At 42.4% G+C, this 15714-nt stretch overlaps 1 protein-coding gene across 1 annotated transcript; it reads right to left on the minus strand.

The window, feature by feature from the left end:
* Window positions 1-1837: 1837 nt before the first annotated feature.
* LOC119661418 (carbonic anhydrase 6-like) lies at window positions 1838-10005 on the minus strand. The gene is made up of 6 exons (XM_038070758.1): window positions 9827-10005; window positions 9694-9768; window positions 6546-6701; window positions 6347-6479; window positions 5955-6285; window positions 1838-2034 (listed from the first exon to the last, which is right to left on the minus strand). The coding sequence occupies exons 1-6, from the start codon at window positions 9858-9860 to the stop codon at window positions 1927-1929; spliced, it is 837 nt and encodes a 278-aa protein (XP_037926686.1). The 5' UTR covers window positions 9861-10005; the 3' UTR covers window positions 1838-1926.
* Window positions 10006-15714: the final 5709 nt, after the last annotated feature.

Here is a 15714-nt window from a genome sequence, read left to right on the forward strand (position 1 = left end):
CGAGTCTCGCCACTTTCCAACGACAAGGAAAAAAACCTTCCTTTAAGCAGGCGTTGAACGTCCCTAACAGCAGGTATGGCCGTTGGCGGAACACTAGATTGGATACAATCAGAACCTGGTATGTTTAGTATGCAGTATTTCCCAAAGCCCCTCCTTCCTTACGGGTCCTCATTCACTTCGTTGACTAAGTTCTGCTGACCGCGAGCTTTACTTTTATTTATCGCACTGCGGAGTCTCCTTTTCAATGATTTATACCATGCTTTTATAGCATATGCCTCCTCGCGAGCGTGTAAGCAAAGTGCCAAACGTCGGAGCTTATGACACTTCTTTCGTAAGTCGGCAATTTCTGTCGTCCACCAGTAGATAGAAGGCTTGTCACGACTGGTGCCCCTCCGGGACGTTTAAACCTCACGCGCTGCCGTTATCAGGTTCATCACTGAATTTACGACAGTGTCAGCTGCAACGCTACCACCCCCCGAAGCGCCCGACAGCGCGACTCTCCTTGTTCCAACAGTTTCGACGAATTTTCGGATGTTCATTCTCGCGATGTTCCACATGCAGGGGGAGCACCAGGTTGGTGCACGCCAGCAAGTAGCGAGAACGTGATGTACTGATGATCACTCGCCGAAAAGTCTTCTGGGACTCGTCACCCGTCCACCCGCAAAAGTTATATCAGGGATGATTCCTTCGCAGCTTCGGCACCGGAACATTGACATTGATTTAGTTTGTAAAACTATGAGACCAGTTTTCGCCCCCATTTCCAGGATCTATTTCCCTGGTATGAAAGTCACCTACTACCAGGATTCGCCCTTTCGCGGCCGAAACGGCGTCGTTCAGAGCATCGAGTCTGACATCATCACATTCGACGTACACAGAATCCAGACAAAGCCATTCGCCAAACGCGCCACGATCTTTGCAGAGGAAGCAGTTTTCGCTTTCGCTTGGTGATCTACCTGATCGCAACTGCGGCTTGTTGCCTTCCTGTCGAGTCTCCTGCAAGTTGTTGGTGTGTGGTCACAGTCCAGACACCTGTATCACTTGGTAGGGGTTATCCGCATTTATACCCTGCATATTAGTCATACAATTTTCATTTTCCCGCTGTTAAGGAATTTTATTAATTTAAGAAGAATGGGTAAGCATACGACTTATTTTAGGAGAAGGTATGCATCATAGACAGAAATGACTACTTTAATCTCCAATGGAACTATAGAAAGGAGAACATTGAGATCCCAACTGAGAGCCAAGCAGCTATCAAAGCACTTAGATTCAACTAGGTGAACTCTAAATTGGTATGGCTTGTACATATAATAAGGTCTAGACACTCTGGGTTAGACGCCATATTGAATTGGAATGCAATGAGACAGCCAGGAAAGGAGCAGAAATAAAACTTCCGGAATCATGAGCCATGGAAGTAAAAATAGCGAGGGACGCTTAAGGGAACTGTGTGTGGGGCAAACTAATCAGGAATGGCACAGTCCAAGAATATAGGAACCAGATTATTCATAGTTCATTAAAGGCTGAACTTGGGGAAATTTTGAATATCTGAGGACCCTGTCTGCAGATTTTGTGAGGAGAGCACATACATATTCCGGGACAATATCGTGCACTTCTGCAAAGGGCGAAAACGAACCTGGAAAAATTCCTATTAGCATACGGAATATTGAAATACCTAAAAGGAGAAGACCTTCTAAAAGTTTTGTAGGTTGCAGGAGTGATCGATAACCTAAAGGTATGATATTTGCGTCCTGTTCACTCCTTTGCAGAATATATATTGGGCCATGCAACCGCCTCCCCTTCAATAAGACTGTGCTTCACTTAAAATAAAAATAAAAATGCCTCTTTTACTGAAATATTTTATTTCAAAAAAGTTGTACTTAAGATTTACTTAGAGTATTAAATAAATCTCAATTCATAAAATCTCTGTGCTTAGTGTCGATTCAAATATATTTCCCGGTTGTAAATTGGTTTTCTATCACGGCAGTTTGTTATTATCCTTCGCCCCCGAGAGTCTTTAACTTGTGAAAGCTGGCCGATCTGGAATAGAAACAGGAACAGAGATTTCAGTGAAAAATGAAAAGCAAAAACAAATAATATTTAAAAATATTATTACCAATTTGGAAGGCGTAAATATAATATCTGTACCAATCATAGGACATGAGGGAGGGTCGCTGAAAGGGTATTGTTGACAGTTGCACTTTGTCAATGCTGTGTGTTGTGTGCTATTTCGTAAAGTCATTTTTTACTTGTAACTAGTTCTATTTGTAAGTGGCTGACCCAACAGCAAATAAACTCCGACATTTTTACGGAGGATGGTAGATCTAAGGTTTTTTAATCTAACGACACGTACCGTCGATATCGCCCCAGCAGACTCTTCGACTGGTCGCCCGAAGAAGGTTGGATGCATCACAGATTTGAATCTCAAGCATGCTTTCAGACAGATACCCATTTATGAATCGTAAAAAGATAAGCCAGTTTTCACAGTTTCAATGCGACTTTCGAATAATTCGTTATGAAACCATTTGGGTCCTGCAACTCAGATCATGTAGCGGCTGATTGGATCTTCCAGTTTTAATTTGCAGTTTTCTGCTAGCAACATCGGTTAAAGACTTTTTTGCAGTGTTGTACATTTTTATTCTAGCTTAACGGTACCAGGGGACTTCGGCATTCCTTTCTCAACTTAGATATGTGTGTGTGTGTGTATGGTGGGAGAGAAGAAGATGGTGGAGAAGAAGAGCACTCAGGCCGTGTTGGCCCATTGTACTCGCCTCCCCCGTCTAACGGAATATTCCGGATTCGTTAACGTATCGCAGGATTTCCGTTAGTGGATGTGATGCTACCAGTCGCAATTGGAGAACATCGGCACCAAAGATCTGATGCCTGATGCGTCCATAGGCGGGGCATTCACATAGGAAATGCTCCGTGGATTCCGCTTCCTCATTACAGGAGGGACACGTATCAACTTAGATACACCACTATGTTTTTTTTCCAGGCTTTGGTTGGATAGGTTCCGAGAACGAGACCTGTTATACTTTTTGATGGTCATATTTTGAGCCCTCATTTGATCCTCACATGGTCACATTCTATGAAAAAAATATTACACTCTAATTTTGCGTGTATGGGTAGCCCCCCGTAATCTAATACAAAATGGCGCCATTTGCTATATGTAAAGGGATCCACAGACACACGTTCTCACCAAATTTCGCGACAATCGGTTTAGCTGTTTCCGAATAAATCAAGTGTGACAGACAGAAGGACAGACAGACATCGATTCGATTTGTTTCACACAAAACCTTAAAAACAATCCTATAAAAACAAGAAGTTAGTTGTTTAGCGAAAAAAGGAAGACGCTCAACAGGGTTTTGATCTCTAGAGGGTTGTGATAGAGTTATTCGAGGGGTCAAGTCGCCTAATTTCCATCATTATGCAGAGGTTATTGTCTTATCGAGGCCATAAGAGATTTTTTGGAGTAGGGTAGGTGAATGGGTTTATGCGCAGAGTGTTGGACCCCCACAATGGTATGAAGGCAATTCTCGATGCCATCCGCACCGTTAATATCTACTTATACGGGCTTGTAGAATGGAGTCTACCTTGTCGTTCTTTGTATGCAGCGTTTTCGCAGAGCCCCGATTTTTGGGGTGACAAGTTTATTGCCAAGTCCCCTTGGTTCCCCATTTACCTCGTAGACTAGGTTCTGTCAGCCGCGAGCTTTGCTTTTCTTTACCACGCTCCGGAGTCATTCTAGGGCATACCTGTTTTGCCAAACTGTGGAGCTTTTGACAATTCTTCCGTAGGTAGGAAATAACTGCCGCCCACCAATACATAGAAGGCGTGTCATTAATGGGGGCCCTTTCGAGGCATGCAAACTTTGCAGCCAGTCGTTATCAGGTTCATTACCGGATTAACGATGTCAGCTGTAATGTTACCACTCCTCGAAATGCCCTCTAGTGCAATTCATGCAGCTCAGCCGATTCCAAACGCTTTGACAAATTTCCCGGTGTTGATCCTCGAGACGTTCCATCCACCGAAAGAGCGGGGGTAGCGCACAAAGAAAAGTTGTGTCAGGGACAAAAATTCCAACGAAAAATTTATGTCAGGGATGCTTCCTTCGTAGCCTGGGCGCCATAACAATTTCCTTTGGAGTCTGGGTGAGCGATGCCCCAATCAAAGGCCCTAGCATTAAAGTCTCCTCCTACCAGGTTTCGTCCCTCCGTGCCCGGAACGGGGACCTCCAGGGCATCCAGCCTGCGACGAAGATCCGGCGTCGTTTTATTCGACATAAGGTCCATCAATACCGAATCCAAACAAAAACATTCCCTCGAATTGGGCGAGAAACCGATTTCGAATGCTTTCACGAACTCAATTGGCAGCAGCACCCGATAAGCCGAGATGCCAGGAAGCCGCTCTGAAGACTGGACACCACCAAACCAGCAATGTGTGCAACGCTTTCACCAGACGAGCCACGATTTTAGCAGAGAACGCAATTCTTGGTTTCGTTCCGCATCCTCGCTTAGTGACCTACTTGACTGCATTTATGGCCTGCTGTCCATAGTCTAGACCCTGACACTCGGTTGGGGGTTATTCCCATTCGTACTTTACATACTACCCATCCAATTTTGATATTTCCGCTTTTAATAAGTTTCTTCGTGTGTTGCTCAGCGGCTTCCACCACAGCGATTTTTTGGCCTTTGAATATTTACAGAAGTGATACCTATCCTGGAATTGGCTTTATGGCCTCCTTCACTTTGACTTTTCCATGAGGTAGTCAGGATTTCGGATTTCTAGACATCACATGGGTCCTAAATTTGAAACGAGAGCCTTCTCCCCCGTAGCTCTTTGATCGCTTTCCAGAGCGTACTCTTGCTGGTTGTCTTCGGGCCTAATTCAACGAGGACTCCACCACCTTTCGTTTTCCGTATGGAAGATACCCCTGCTCCATTGTCTTCAGGCTTCAACTTGTGGCGTCCTTTTCGATTCCTTGTTAGTGGTGTTCTATTCGTACTTGCCTTGTCTTAGGACAGACGGGTTTCTGACGGCATAGCATGTTGTTTCTTTTTCTCCTTTTTCCCTTCTTTTTTTGGGCCCTGGAAACTACTTCAGGGGCATCTTGCTCTTTCCACTTTTTTTCGCAGTTCGCCTTCCAGTGGGTTACCTTCAATCCGTTTGGCCGTAAAACTAAAACTAGCCCGCATTACTTTCTCCCTTGGCCCTGATTTTCTCTTTACGACCCTAATATAATGAGTATATCTATAATAGAGACCATACAGGATCGCACATGAACAGCTTTGACCGGGGGAGCTGTATAAATAGATTGTGAATGACGAAGCTGCAACGGAGGCATGTATTCTTCTATTGTTTAATATATAATAGAATGCAATTCACTGTATGATTACACATCTCGGTCAGGTTGTGACGAGCGGAGGAGAGGCGGGGTTGTGAATACCACAAATGGAAAAAACGACAACTAGTGAGCGTAAGCTAATTCCCTCGCATGATGTAATAGCTTATAGTGGTTCCACGGGCTAAAGAGATGGATTCAGAGGAGTTGTCATGCACTATCCATAAAGGAAACCGAACTTTATGGCAAACTAAGATAGTGAAATCTAGCCTGAGCTCCATTGATAGAAATTTGGATCTGTAAGATCTGCAATTGCCCACACAAAATATAGCTGACGGTTTTGTTGCAAGTGCAAAGGTAATTCTTGACACGCTCGCTGGTTGAGAACGTGAATTATATATACAGATGCGGGTTAATTATAATGCATTGCGCAGAAAAGATTTAAAGACCTTCCTCTAAATGATGTAGCCATAATAATCCATAAGTACGTCAAGGCATTCGTCAAATCAGATTGGGAAACAGAGTAAATAATATTACGTAGCACCGACAAGTGCGTTATGAATAACTTGTTTTAGAAAAATCTGGAAAGTAAGCTATCATGATCAACGTGCCAACTTACCTGATCTCGCTGTATGTGAGATATACCTCTGAATATTATCCAGGTGACAACTTCTTTGCAGGGTGGGGTGGTAAGTGACCCTTGGTAGGTGTAGTATGCGTGGGAAGGAGGCAGTAACTGCCTTATGGAGAATGGCTCTTGAACGTAAGTTACTTGATTTGGGTTGGTGACTTTTGGAATTAGTCGGAAAATTTTATCGAGGACGGGATTAGGGGAAGCAGACTCTTTAAAAAGGCATCCCAACACTGCAATTCCATCTTTATTTCCCATGGCTTCCTTTAAAGTTTTGTATTTTATATTCCGGTGAACTAAATGCATCTCTAAAACGAGGCTGCAGGAGAAATTAATTTAATAAGTTTCACTGAAATGTCTCATAGTCAAGTTCTGATCACCGCTCATCCTTCTTTCCTTCAATTGTGTGCTCTGTACCGTTCCAATGCCAGTGAATGTCCTCCAAGATATAATAGTTATTCAATGGACCATTTTTTATCATTATATTGAGTCTGGGGTCTATTTGTAACTTGACTAAAGTTAAAACAGAATTATCTCTTCATATTCATTGTAGTATTTTTTCAAAAAACTTTTAATTACCACCGTGCCCGTTGTTGACCAATTTAAAGTAGTGGAACTTTCTGTGGTAATTCACTAGAGCCAAATTCTTCATTTGACCTTTGACGACAGTGCCTGGGTGAATATGAATGGGACTTTGTCTTGTGCCGCTTTTGCAAAGTCCTCCCCATTTTTCGGCTGAAATTTCGTAAATATGTAAATTGTTTTTAGTATGTTTTACTATTAGAAACAAACCGCTTCGGGTATGAAAGGTTTTGTGTATTGCTTATATGAGGGTATGTTAGTGGGCATTGGTCCTGTTTATGCTTAGCTCGTAATGTTTATGCCTTAAGTTTGTCAGCGCATTCACTTTAGTATGACATCAAAGTTTAAGAATGCAAGAAATTTGCACAAAATTGAACAACTTTGACCTATTATGACTCGAGACTTGATAGTATATATTGATATAGCTTTAGTTACTACAAACTTGATGATTCAAGGATAAACTCAAGGGGGGTTTCCAGCCACTTTAAAAAAAAATATATTTATAATGAATATCGTAATACACTATTATTAACTTTATTCAAACAGGTGTCGATATGGAGAGTATTTTGCGGCCTAGATACCACGTGCATAGACCACCATTGACAGGAATTTTAATTTTTTCTCTACTGCCAAGGGTTTCAGCCCGGCATCAGGAATTAAGTTTTCTCCTCGGTGCCTCAAGCTTAATTTCACAATTGTCCCAAAACATGTATAAAAGTTTCACCATTCTTCTCGCTGAATCTGTAAGCAATAGCCGTAGATATCCCTAGCCTAAACAGGTGCTAATTTACCAGTGGTGAAACGATGAGCAGTATGGAGGCCCCGCGATATATTCTTAGTGTTTTGAAATCCAGCCTGGTGAGCGGTATTCCACCCTATGCAACTCTAGTTCTTGTTACCGCATGTTACTGGCAATACCTAAAAAAATAATCTAATTTACAGATGGATAGCCGCAAGAATCAGTTGTGTCTTCAAGGCCTTCTCGGATGATGCGACATATGTCATCTCTGGATTAATATCGATTGATATTTTGGTCAACATGAGGACGCGTATCATTTGATGCATATTTTATTTCCTCTGATCGTCACGGGTAGGCCGCCGAATGGATGGAAATAGTGGACACGATAATCAAGAAGGGAGGTTGAACTTAAAGACTTATTCCCAACATATCGTTTGCATAACGAGAAAGCACTGTGAAATAGATACTTATGTTTAAGCTGGATAGTTTGCCTATGTTGCCTGCGATGACGTTCTGGAAGACCTGGACTGCGTTTTCTTTCATTGTCCCGGATTCATGGATGAAATGAAATCTGGAGGAGACATTGGACACGATAGTAGCGTGTCTGTAAAACTGGAATGTAGTTAATTGACCATATAGAAGGGGGTCAAGTGTCAACTAAAACAGGTGCAGAGGTATTATATTAAGGTAGCAACAACGCTATTTCCTCTGTGGCGGTGCAAAGTCGTGGAAAATGTAATGGGTCCTGAAAGGGGTCCCTAATCTAATGGAACGGATTGGGTAACGTAACGGCGGTGTTAATTATCATCAAAAGCTATGTCCCCACAAGAAACGGAGGCTAATGTAGGCAGTAAGTGTTTCACTTTTGACTAGATCGAAATTGTTCAAGCTGTGGAGGACGGCTCATCGCGGTGGATGGAAGTATCGCAGATGACGCACTGAAGGAGAACGTGTGCTTTTAAGTTGGAGAGATGCCGAAGGATTTAGGATAATCTATTGAAGGATGCAAAAAACCAATAAAACTTGGTTGCCATAGTTAGAGTTTAGAACGTTTTTTATTCAAACACAAGCGCTGATGAAGGCGTTAAGTAGTTTGTGAAATATGCATATTTGTAAGACAAGAAAACACTTAGTAAACAAGTCGGGAGACGTTGCAGGTATGAAAGGTTTTGTGTATTTCTTTTATAAAGATTTGTCCCATTAGTACGTAGCATATAATATATGCGTATATTATGTGAGAATAGCCACATTCAGTTTTTAATTTGGAAAGAGGCGACGATTCTGACCTATTATAGCTTTGTGAGAAATAGCGCGATTTTCACCAAACTTGGTATGAACATGCTCTATGTTATACCCTATAATATTGCTAAATTTCGTGGAGAGGGTTTGTAGCCAATTACTAAAAATTATAGTAACATACTATTATTATATAATAAACTATTATTTACTTTATTTGAACAGATTTCGGTATGGAAAGTATTTCGGAGCCTAGGCACTATATAGTGGCAGCCTTTTAGTTTTTTGGTTGGGTAGTTTGTGAGAATGGGTTCGTTAAAGAAATGAACCCTCCTCACTTCCCACCTTGCCGACAAATGACAAAACTAAGACCGGCTTCGGAAAATGCTGACCGAGACCTTTCATTTGATACCCAACATGACTATATTTGGTGGAAAACAAATTTACACCCTCCTTTTGTGTGTATGGGGACTCTCCCTTAAATTCGACATAAAAGGATGTTAACTCACTGTATGCGTGGGCGTTCACAGTTTGCACTTTTTCACCGAATTTTGACACGCTATAACCGTCTCCGAAAAAAAATGCGTGTGACGGACAGACAGACAGACAGACAGACCGACAGACACAGACAGACAGTAAACCGATTTTAATAAGGTTTTGTTTTACACAAAACCTTAAAAAGGGAAACGGGCTTGAATTTTTTTTTATTTTTCGGGAGAAAAAGCTAAAATAAGAATAAAACTGGTTTAAATGGTCACTTCTTATAAATAGGTAACATTAAAATTAAACAATAAAAGGCAACAAATCTAGATAACCCTAGATAGATGTCTGGATTTATTATCAATATCTTCTGCCTTTGGTTACACTTGATATTGAAGCAATTCTTCTGGGTTTCGGTTCTGGCCCCGAAGAGAATACCAAAAATATAACAACTAGATGAAACTATGTAGCTTTTCTTACTGCACTTATTTTTATTACTCGTATACACGTATTCCGGGAGCTGCTAAAGTTAAAGTGCTGAAGAAGGGAGTAAGTAGCTCCCGAAGTACGTATACATTGGTAATAAAAATGTACAGTAGTGCAGTAGGAATAATTAACTACAAGTATCGGACTGGTAACTACTTTTTACAACAACTGGCCTTTGAATTAGATAATTTTACCCATGCTTACCATCTTCGGGATATTGCCAACCGTGATCGCGGGGATTTTGTTTTAATTGTTCTCGGGCCGCCGCGCAGAGAGTACCTGAGGTTTATCATCAGTTTAATGAGCGTTTTCTTTTCAATTTTCATGAATGACATACCTATTAAAATACATGAAAAACGCTTTATACTCATATTAATTTACCTAATTTTTTAAAATAATTTTACAAAACTACAAAACATAAAAATTTAAAAATTTAAAAATTACAAAATCTACCACCTAATGGTGTAGATTAGTTGCCACTAAAATATACATTTTTTGACAACTTCACAATCATAATAGACGAAGTCGACCTGGGTGACCTGATTTTCGATTACATTTGGTTCTTCTTCAATCAGGTGAATAGCAATTGCTCAGGAGATGATGTTAAGCATGAAAGACAGGCGCATTATTTAAAGAAACTGTGATGTAACCCCCTCGTCAACCGCTATGCGTCTTTCTCTCTTCCTCTTCTTTAGTCCTTCTTCCCTTAAATTCAATTGGCCTTTTGGTCGTTTCTCATCGACTTCCAGCATCACCATCATCAACGGCGCAACAATCGGTATCCGGTCTAGGCCTCCCTTAATAAGGAACTCCAGACATTCCGATTTTGCACCGAGGCCCACCAATTCAATATGCCTAAAAGCTGTAGCGTCCTGACTTATGCCATCGTTCCATTTCAGGCAGGGTTTGTCTCGTCTCTTTTCCTACTATAGATATTGTCCTTATAGATTTTCCGGGTTCACCCAGACGGTCATGGTATCGCTCATAAATTTCGTCGTTATGTAGGCTACGGAATCGTCCATCCTCATGTAGGGAGCCAATAATTCTTCGGAGGATTCTTCTCTCGAACGCGGCCAAGAGTTCGCAATTTTTCTTGTTAAGAACCCAACCCTCCGAGGAATGATGAGGACTGGCAAGATCATTGTCTTGTATAGTAGGAGCGGAGGAGCGGAATAATTTTTGTAAGCTGAAATAGGTTCTGTTGGCTGACAAGAACTGTGCGTGGGATTCATCGTCATAGCTGTTATCAGTTGTGATTTTTGATCCTAGATAGGAAAAATTATCAACTGTTTCAAAGTTGTAGTCTCCTATCTTTATTTTTTCCGTTTGACCAGTGCGATTTGATGTTGTTGGTTGGTTGGTTTGGTTGGTATTTTGTCTTGCCTTCATTGATGTGCAGCCCAAGATCTCGCGCCAATCAGCGCCTGCTCGATCTGGGTGAAAGCAGTTTTTACGTCTCGGGTCGGTCTTCTCATGATGTCGATATCGTCAGCATAGGTCAGTAGTTGGGTGGACTCAAAGAGGATCGTACCCCTCGCACTTACTTTTTCGAGGGCCAGGTTGAAGAGGACGCTTGATAGGGCTCTTGTCGTAGACCGTTGTTGATGTCGAATGGTCTTGAGAGTGATCCTGCTGCTTTTATCTGGCTCGCACATTGGTCAAGATCAGCGTAGTCAGCCTTAACAATTTCGCCGGAATTCCGTATACTCTGATGGCCGCATACAGTTTTACCCTGGCTATGCCATCATAGGCGGCTTTAAAGTCAATGAAAAGATGGTGCAACTGATCCATATTTCAACAGTTTTTCCATCGCTTGCCGCAGAGAGAAAATCTAATGTGTTGCTGATTTGCCTGGAGTGAAACCTCTTTGGTATCGGTCAATGATGTTTTGGGCGTATGGGACTATCCGGCCTAGCAGGATAGAGGAGAATATCTTATAGATGGTACTCAGCAACGTGATACCTCTATAATTGCTGCACTATGTGATATCTCCCTTTTTATGTATGGAACAGATAATGCCTCGTTGTCAATCTTCAGGCATTGATTCGCTGTCCCATATCTTGAGCACTAGTTGATGAACCACTTGGTGTAACTGGTCGCCTCCATATTTAATTAATTCGACTGTAATTCCATCGGCTCTTGGCGACTTATGATTTTGATGCCGATGAATAGCACGGACTATTTCTCCTATGCTTGGTGGTGGTAGTATTTGTCCGTCGTCTTCAGTTGGCGGAACCTCTAACTCGCCGATGTTCTGGTTGTTCAGTAGTTTATCAAAGTACGTAACTTATCGCTCCAATATGCCCATTCTGTCGGAACCCAGATTTCTCTCTTTGTCTCGGCAGGATGAGCATCGAAGTGAATAAGGCTTCATCCTGCTTACTTGTTGGTAAGATTTGCGCGCCTGGTGCGGTTGCTCCCTGTATTTTTTTAGTTCACGGACTTGTTGGTTCTCCAAGGCTTCCTTTTTCCGTCTGTGAAGTCGCTTCTCCGCTCGCCGCAGTTCGTGATAAGTCTCTGCGCGTGCCCGCGTTCTTTGAGAATGCATTCTCTTATTCAACCGAAATGCATTCTCTTATCCAACCGAAAACTATGAAACAAGTTGGGAAAGGTATGAAAGGTTTTGTGTATTTCTTTTATAAAGACTTTTGGGTGTGCATTTGTCCCATTGGTACGTAACACGTAATATATCCATATATCATGTGAAAATATTCACTTTCGGGTGGTATTGACATTCAAAGTCATGAATTTGCAAAGAAGTGACAACTTTGACCTGTTACAACTTTGTTAGTAATAGCGCGATTTCCACCAAACTTGGCAGGATCATGCTCTATCTTATAGCTTTAAGGGGGGGGGGGTACGCAATCAATTACTAAAAATTACAGTATTATATTATACTATTATTATTAAATTATAGTAATATACCAATATCCAGAACCTTTTCAAAAACTTTGTAATGCCGCCAGAGCGCATGGTGTTGATGAAGCTTTAACTAAGTGGATCCATGCTACGCTAACGCAGAGATTGCTGTGCGCTGAGGTGGGTGTCGATCGCTACCTGACGGCGGAAGCAACGAAGGGCTCCCCCAAGGAGGTGTGCTTTCGCCACTTCTGTGGAGTATGCTGATCGACTCACTACTACGCGAACTGCAAAGTTGGCCAATACACGCTCAAGCTTATGCTGATGACGTGGCTGTGCTTGCTGTTGATCGGGATCTTGGAACGGTGTGTAGGAATATACAACGTGTCGTTGATTTGATAGACAGCTGGTGCCTCAGACATGGTCTGTCAGTTAATTCAAATAAAACCACAATGGTTTTATTCACAAAAAGGAGAAAACTGGATGGACTTTACCTCCCTGAGATGAAGGGTACTACTCTTCAACTCTCAGAAAAAATGAAATATCTGAGAGCCACTCTAGATAAAAAAGTTCTTTGGAATAAACATGTAGAGGTAAAGATGAAACGAGCTCTCACAGCTTATGAGCTGTGCAGACGGACGTTTGCCTCGACATGGGGACTCAGGCCTCATGTGGTAATGTGGATATATGTTGCCATCATTAGGCCGATGTTCGTATATGCATCCGCAGTGTGGTGGGTTAAGGTGAGACAAAAAGGTTTTCACCGTAAACTAGCCGCACTGCAAAGAACTGTGTGTCTGGATATAACTGGTGCCATGAGCACGACATCCGGCGCAGCTCTGGATGCACTACTCAATTTGCAGTCCTTGGATATATTTATTCAAAGCACTGCAATGAGAGCAGCTCATAGACAAATTCGATTAGATTTATGGGGAAACAACGGATGTGGGGGGCACAAAGCATTGGAAGAGCTACTGGGAGGACTGAATCCAGTTATTACAATGCCTTCCGATTCTCGTGTCCTCATACACCTGTTTGGTAGAAGATATGAAGTTACCCTGAAGCTTAGAGAGGACTGGGAAGAGCCAGAGGAATGCGTGCGTGGATATACGGAAGTCTTCTACACCGATGACTCAAAAACAGAAGATGGGTCTGGAACCGGAGTCTACCTCTCGAAAAAAACGAGAAGTGGGCAATATGCAACGTTTTTCCAAGTCGAAGTTTATGCGATCCTAAGGGCGGTAAACTGGGTGACTGAGGAGCGGTTGAAGGGCAGGCGAATCGCAACCTGCAGTGGCAGCCAAGCTGCATTGAGGGCATTGAGTAGTCCTTTGATCACCTCGAAATTGTTCAGGAATGCGGAAACCGTTTGAACTCTATCTCTCTAGATTCAATACGGTGGAACTACTCTGGGTACCTGGTCACTGTGGCGTAGAGGGAAATGAAATGTCGGATGCTTTAGCGAAAGATGGGCCAATCTCCCCTATGCCGGGACCGCAGCCAGCAATTGGAGTATCAGTAGTATTGGCTAAGTCTGTTTTCAAAAACTGGGAACAAGCTTCCCATAATGACAGGTGGCAGAGCCTAAATGATATTCGACACACCAAACTTTTACTGTCAGAACCGAACATACGTACCGCAAAGTTTATCCTGTCGAAAAGCAGGAGGACTTGCAAATGTATTGTGGGCATTCTGACAGGCCATAATTCACTAGCTGGGCATATGTTCAGAATAGGAATTATTCAAGATGATACGGGTCCCTCCTGTAATGAGGAAGCGGAATCCACGGAGCATTTCCTATGTGGACGCCCCGCCAATGGACGCATCAGGCATCAGATCTTTGGTGCCGATGTTCTCCAATTGCAATGGGTAGCATCACATCTACTAACCGAAATCCTGCGATTCGTTAACGAATCCGGAATATTCCGTTAGACGGGGGAGGCGAGTACAATGGGCCAACACGGTCTGAGTGATCAGAAGCTGTAGCTTCTCCCCCACCATACAGACACACTCACAATATATATTATTATTGACTTTATTTGGACAGATATCGGTATGAAGGGTATTTCGAAACAGGAAACAAATATAGGGGTAGTCTTTTGACCTTTTTCAGATTTTTTCGGTTGAGTAGTTTCTAAAAATGGGACCGACTTCGGAAAGCACTAACCGATACCTTTCATTTGATATTCGACATGACTATATTTGGTGAAAAAACATTTACATCCCAATTTTGCATGTTTGCCCCCCCCCCCTAAATTCGATGTAGAATGATGTAAGTCACTGTATGGAATGAGCGTTCACAGTTCCCACCTTTCCACTAAATTTGGTGCCAATCGCTATAACCGTTTCCGAGAAAAATGCGTGTGACAGAGAGTAAATCGACTTTAATTAAGTTTTGCTTTACGCGAAAGCTTAAAAAGCAGGACAAACAATGAGTCATTCGGTTTGAGACCGAGCCAAGATCGTAGCGCATTCTGTGCATCTGTTAATGTATTATTTCTCGTGTTTCTATTGCACTATGCGTGCGAATCCATGTAACAAGGCAACCAGTTACAAACAACCAATGGGATATTTTTAAAGTGGCCATGCCATATTTTTTGGATAGTCGCCGTCTTCGATTGATTTTGGCATCAGGCTGAAGAATTTCTATTACAAATGTAGCCACGTGCACTAACACTTATCCACCAAAACAAATGAAGATGCGGAGAATGTAACTGCGATCTTGACTGCCCTCCGGACGTTATGTTTTTTGTCCCGTAAAAATTCAAAGCTTGCCTAGCCAGTTTCACCTCCTGTGTATAGTCTTCTTGCCAACGATGCTTGAGCACCCTGGCATCTTCATCTGTTGGCGGCTCCGTATCGACTAGCTTGGAATATTGACATTTATTGCTGATAACGCCGGTGGATTTTCTAAGCAAACAAGTAGTACGATTAGCTAAGTTTATCTCGGGTATTCTTTTGTTAATGGGACGATGTCCAAGTTTATTGAGCGGAACTTTTTGGACTTGCACCTCGGGCTCAAATTCTGGTTGTGTCATAGAGTGTCATGCAGGTTTCATCTTTCTCCTCATAGAATCTACAGGCAGTGCCCGTAGATATTCCAGCTCCTCGGTAATATTTTAGCCTGCAGTGACCAGTGATATTCTTGGCGAGGTTTAAACAATCTTTCGAGCGCTGGGTTCGTATTCTCCCATGAGCACCTTGGTCTATACCAGTCCTCGTAAGATCACCCAGTAAAGTTCCCTTAGCCGTTCCTCTTCCTCTTTCAATGTCGTGGCCATCAACTCGACTCCTCAGAATGGCTCTGGCCCGTTAGTAACGTCACTGCTTCTTCCCTGGCCAGCTCGTCCGTTGCTCCATTGCCTT

The sequence above is a fragment of the Hermetia illucens genome, chromosome 1 (genome assembly GCF_905115235.1).
Source record: "Hermetia illucens chromosome 1, iHerIll2.2.curated.20191125, whole genome shotgun sequence".
Classification (NCBI taxonomy): domain Eukaryota; kingdom Metazoa; phylum Arthropoda; class Insecta; order Diptera; family Stratiomyidae; genus Hermetia; species Hermetia illucens.